This window comes from Bactrocera oleae, chromosome 3 (genome assembly GCF_042242935.1).
Source record: "Bactrocera oleae isolate idBacOlea1 chromosome 3, idBacOlea1, whole genome shotgun sequence".
NCBI lineage: Eukaryota > Metazoa > Arthropoda > Insecta > Diptera > Tephritidae > Bactrocera > Bactrocera oleae.
The window spans coordinates 18,572,230-18,577,278 of record NC_091537.1 but is presented as its reverse complement, the minus strand read 5'-3'; the positions used below and the strand labels follow the sequence as shown (position 1 = coordinate 18,577,278).

The window sequence follows — 5,049 nt, the reverse complement described above, 5'->3', positions numbered from 1 at the left end:
TTTGTGAAAATGGTTACATGCATAAACAAAATTTTTAAAAAGTATTCATTAGTAATTACAAACACGCACATATGTAATTAAGCTTGTATTTTGCTACTTACCTTATGTATACAAAACGGTGGCAACAAAAATGCACAAAATTTACTGAAGTTAACACTACACAAACGCAGCACTCGTTTACGCCTTGATTCACAGCGATCATGTCTAGCATGCTACTAATGGATTAACCATACTTTTCCATACTAATTTACAACACTTTGCACCAATATTTACAAACGCTATCATGACAGCTATTAAAACGAATGATTTTTAACAGGAGGCATTCAACATTGAGCAGGAGCCTTGCTACTGAATGACTTTTCAAAAACTGTTTTTTCACCTTTGACTTCTCACTTGCATTTAAATTTTATAACACACACACAATTTACATATTTTTTATCACTGTTAATACAAGAAAACAATAATTCAAACAATTTTAATTAAAAAACTGCTTATTTTTTCACAATTAATAAATGACGCACTGCACAAACTGAATATCTCGCTATTTCCGTTATAGATGGCGTAAGTTACAGGTGGTGCCACCTGGTGGGCAATAGCAAAATTACATGTGTATTTTGTTTCTTGAGGTTAGAACTTAACTAAACCACTCTGTTATTGCTAAGAATTGGATTGAGTAAAAATATTTTTGTTCAAATGTTTCTAAAACAGAGCACGTATACTAATTTACGTTCTCTGCCTATAGTTTACGATCCACAAATCATTGGCTTAAAAGGCATATGGCAACATTTGAGCAATTTTTCTGTTTGCTCAGGTAGCATCACAGCTGATTTGCTGATAAGAAGAATTTTCGTAAACAATTAAAAGATAAAGACACACGAAAAAGTTGAAGACTCACCAAAAAGTTATGATGAGTGGCACAATCCATGGATTAAGTTGGTTTCCACAATTTCCGGATAAATTTGTGACTTGGGGACAAGAAATAAAACTGTATGAACGCACACAGCACGATGATAGTCGGCGAAGTAAGTAGAAGCTGCATCGGGAAGCTAAATTTTAATGGCGACACAAAGCCTTAATTTTTGCTTGGACGCCATATATATTTGAAATAATCAATATTCCGCTCTACAGGTGCTTTACCAAACATTTCGGCCAATTTTTTGGCCACAGAAACACGTTACCAATACGCGCGTTGTGTGCAGCCCTCATACCACAAGAATCGGCCTATTATCGCTGTCGGCTTGGGTGATGGCAAAGTAGGCATATGTGATTTTCATGAGACTGTCGACAACAGCTGGGAGTTCAGTAGGTTGAGAAAGGAAGTTAAAAATGGAAAAAATTTAATAATATTCAATAATTGCAGCACCACGACAGCAGCGTATGTGCCTTTGCCTAGCGTGGAACGAGTTGGACCATAATGTCTTGGCCATAGGACACGATCGTCATCGCTCAGACTCGTGCATCACAATTTGGGATATTGAACGTGGTGTGCCCAAGGATTCCGGTGAGTTTTGTGCACCGTTTTGCCTCACAGAAGGAGTGTGTTTTAAGTGAGGTTAGATAAAAAGGTGCAAAATGGATAACTTTAATTTTTTAATATTTAATATACAGTTAGCTTCTTTGGCCACTCCGAATCCGCACACTCCATGTGTTGGGACAAAAATCATCGCGTACTAATTGCCGGTGTGAGTCAGAAGCAAATAAAGCTTTTCGATTTGAAGCGTAAGTTTTGTAAAACATTTTGTGAAGATTTCAGAAACGCATTAACCTAATTTCTGTATTGCAGAGGGGAATACTACCTGTCAGTCCATACAAACGAAAATGGTGCACGGACTTGCTGTGGCGCCAAATGGCAATTATCTTTGCTCCTATTTAGACTCTGTTATTACACTATGGGATTTGCGAGTGCTCGATCATCCTTTGAAGATCATACAATCGGGCAAAAATCATTTACAACTCAGCTGGTGTCCAACACGGTACATGAAATGCGAATATATTTATTTATTAAAGCAAAAATTTAAACTTGATTTACTTGCAGCACAAGCTTACTTACATCACTACAACGTGAGTCGCCCTTCATTACCCTCTATGATATACGTAGCGTTGATGCGGAGAGTAGTCGTGAGGTGTACCATGTCAAGCGCCAATTGCAGCCATTCCAAGCCAAATACTACACCGCTAATAAACCACCATTGCTAACCTCACTATCGTGGCACAATACGGATTATGAGCGCGCTTTGCTGTTGTCGGAACAAGGTTCTTATGCTTGAAAGCGCTATAACGATTGGTTGTATATATAAATATTTCTTTTTTTCATTAAATACTAGGCAACATTTTGGAAATTCGCCTACCGCTCTCCCTACTCACCACCTATAGCAATCACAAGAAATTACCACTTCTGCCACAGCGCCCATTGGCTATTGCAAATTCACCAATACGTCAAAATAGCAGTCAGAGTACTTCATCTTTAACCTCTACATCCATACTGAATTCGGCGCTTAATTTTGAAATACTTGATAATAATTTATCCAAAGAAGATTTAGTTGAGGAAACCTATCAGCGTGCTTTGGCCGATTATGGCCTAAAAACTGATATGCATGTGGATAGTTTACCTCTAACACCCTATTTGAAGAGCGTATGGCTGACACTTGGTAATTTATATAGAGAGGAACGTTTGACGGGGCTTAAAAGTGTATTGGGCATTAATTTGGGACACACCTCCGAGGCGTTAATGGCCTCGTCACGCATTGAATCACATGTGCTGCAATGGCCGGACTTCATCAATTCAAATAATCTAGTGTGTTATAGGTGAGTGGTTGTTTGTTTTATACATTTGTACTCAGATTTCAAACTCAAAATGTTTGCAATTGCTTTTGCAGGAGTGAGCAGCGTGACATTGCGCTTAAACTCTGCGGTTGGGTTTTCGAACAGGATCTGGAGCGTTTCGTCAATGGTCTCTGCGACAATAAGGTGATTTGCGATAGTTCGATATTTCATAAAAATCATTTCACTTTCGATTTGATTGCAGGAATTCAGTCGAGCTGCAATGATTTGCGTTTTTCATCTAAAAATCGTTTTCGCTTGTGATATACTCTCAAAAGCAGCTGATCTCTCGCGCAATTCCAAGGATCCACACGATGCAAGCATGTTTCGTATAGCTGCGATTGCTCTGTCCAGCTTCAATGCAGATCGTTGCAATTCCACGTGGCGCAATCAACGCTCCAATGCGAACAAACAAATACAGGATGCGCATTTGCGTGCAATTTTCTCCTTTCTCACCACGGAAAATGATAATTTCGATGCCGTGTTGGTATGTTGCAGTTAAAGCATGCTTTGCCTTGCTTGTTGGTATGCCAGATAAAAATGTTAAAAAATATTCTTTCTTGCAGACCGAAGACGGCATCTCGCTCGCTGACCGCGTGGCTTTCGCTTGCAAATATTTGTCGGAGAGCAAACTATCCGACTATGTTAAGCAATTGATACAGAAGTCTATAGAAAATGGTGACTTAAATGGCTTGCTGCTCACAGGCGAATCATTGGATGGCATAAATATTTTACAAGCTTACCTGGATTCCACCTCAGATGTGCAAACTGTAGCGCTGATAGCGGTTAATTACTTTCATCGTGAGCATTTTACCGATAATCGCATACAGTACTGGATCAGCAGGTAAATCGGTTGAGATAGCACAAATATATAATTTTATAATATAATTTGTAACAGTTATTTGGATGACTTGAACTCGTGGGGCTTGTGGGAGAAACGCGCCGAATTGGATATAAAAATTGAAAATTTACGCACTGGCAAACGCGCCACACGCAGCGTTTACCTCTCGTGCAACTTTTGTGGCAAGTCGGTGTCGAACGCGTTACAGGAGGATGCGCGCATGCGCAGCGCCACTTCGAATGTGAATAAGGTAAGCGCAAGTTTTCATTTAAGCATATTCTTTTTGTTGTTATATTATATATTATTGGTTTTTGCCGCTACACAGCTCTCCAGCTGCCCCAGCTGTCGTAAACCCTTGCCACGCTGCTCACTTTGCTTACTACACATGGGCACCACGCTCAACATTACGCTACCCAGCGATTCAACGCATGAGAGCCTTGGCTGGCAATCAAAACCATTCTCCAAGTGGTTCTCTTGGTGTCAAACCTGTCGTCACGGCGGTCACACTGAGCACATGATGCAGTGGTTCAAGTAAGTCAACTTTCAAGAAATATTCTTTTACAATTGAATTGTTTCCTCTATGTATTGTATATATTGCGCAGACAAAACTCCGAGTGCCCGGTGAGCTCCTGTACTTGTCGTTGCTTTGATATGGACGGCACCATACCCAATGACATAACCGACTATTCGTAGCTTTAACAATGAATTTTACTACAAATTTTTAGATTTTCGTGTGAAATCTTTAATTAGTTTTAAGTTTATATGAAAATGTAATGAAAGTTAAAAACGTTTTTAAGTTTGACAGAAAATAATTTTTCAAAAAAAGTATCATAATTTCATTTTCTAACCTCATTTCACTCATTACTTTAACAACATTTTTCTTTTCTTATTACATCTTCTGCTGATTTTACAGTTTTCACGAGTTTTAAATATCATTCTAAATTTTTTCCTCACATGCGCCTCATTATATATCAGTTCCTCTATCCTTGTTTTACAATTAAGCTAAGTATGCGGTACTTTAAAGATAATTTACCGTTAAAAATTTAATAAATGGCATTTCTACTTTTAAGTAGCTTTAACAGTTATTGCTTTGGCTATCTTACAGCTGTTCGGTTTCTTTTTATTATGGCCGTGTTAAAGAGTTTCATTACGGCGCTGAGCACATGGAGAAAACATAAATGAATAGCAATTTGTTTTGTTGTTGTTGTGCTTTGCTTTCTCACTTTTTGCACCAATGCGGTTTTCAATTAGCTTTTGTGTCTTTCCAATTTTATTTTTCGAAATTCTTCAATTATTTGATTCGGCACTTAGGTATTGAAATTTTTCTCATTTAGCCTTTTTGATGCTCTCGTTGGTTTACGGAAGTTGTAAAATAGTAATTGTAGAGG

General features: G+C 38.3%; 1 protein-coding gene across 1 annotated transcript; it reads left to right on the top strand.

Annotated features, from left to right (window-relative positions):
* Positions 1 to 822: 822 nt before the first annotated feature.
* On the top strand, positions 823 to 4,746 carry mio (GATOR complex protein mio). Its single transcript, XM_014247680.3, has 13 exons — positions 823 to 1,022; positions 1,129 to 1,302; positions 1,361 to 1,501; positions 1,609 to 1,719; positions 1,784 to 1,973; positions 2,036 to 2,253; positions 2,325 to 2,805; positions 2,877 to 2,967; positions 3,026 to 3,307; positions 3,387 to 3,664; positions 3,719 to 3,911; positions 3,987 to 4,192; positions 4,264 to 4,746. The coding sequence occupies exons 1-13, from the start codon at positions 905 to 907 to the stop codon at positions 4,352 to 4,354; spliced, it is 2,574 nt and encodes an 857-aa protein (XP_014103155.1). The 5' UTR covers positions 823 to 904; the 3' UTR covers positions 4,355 to 4,746.
* The last annotated feature ends 303 nt before the right edge of the window (positions 4,747 to 5,049 follow it).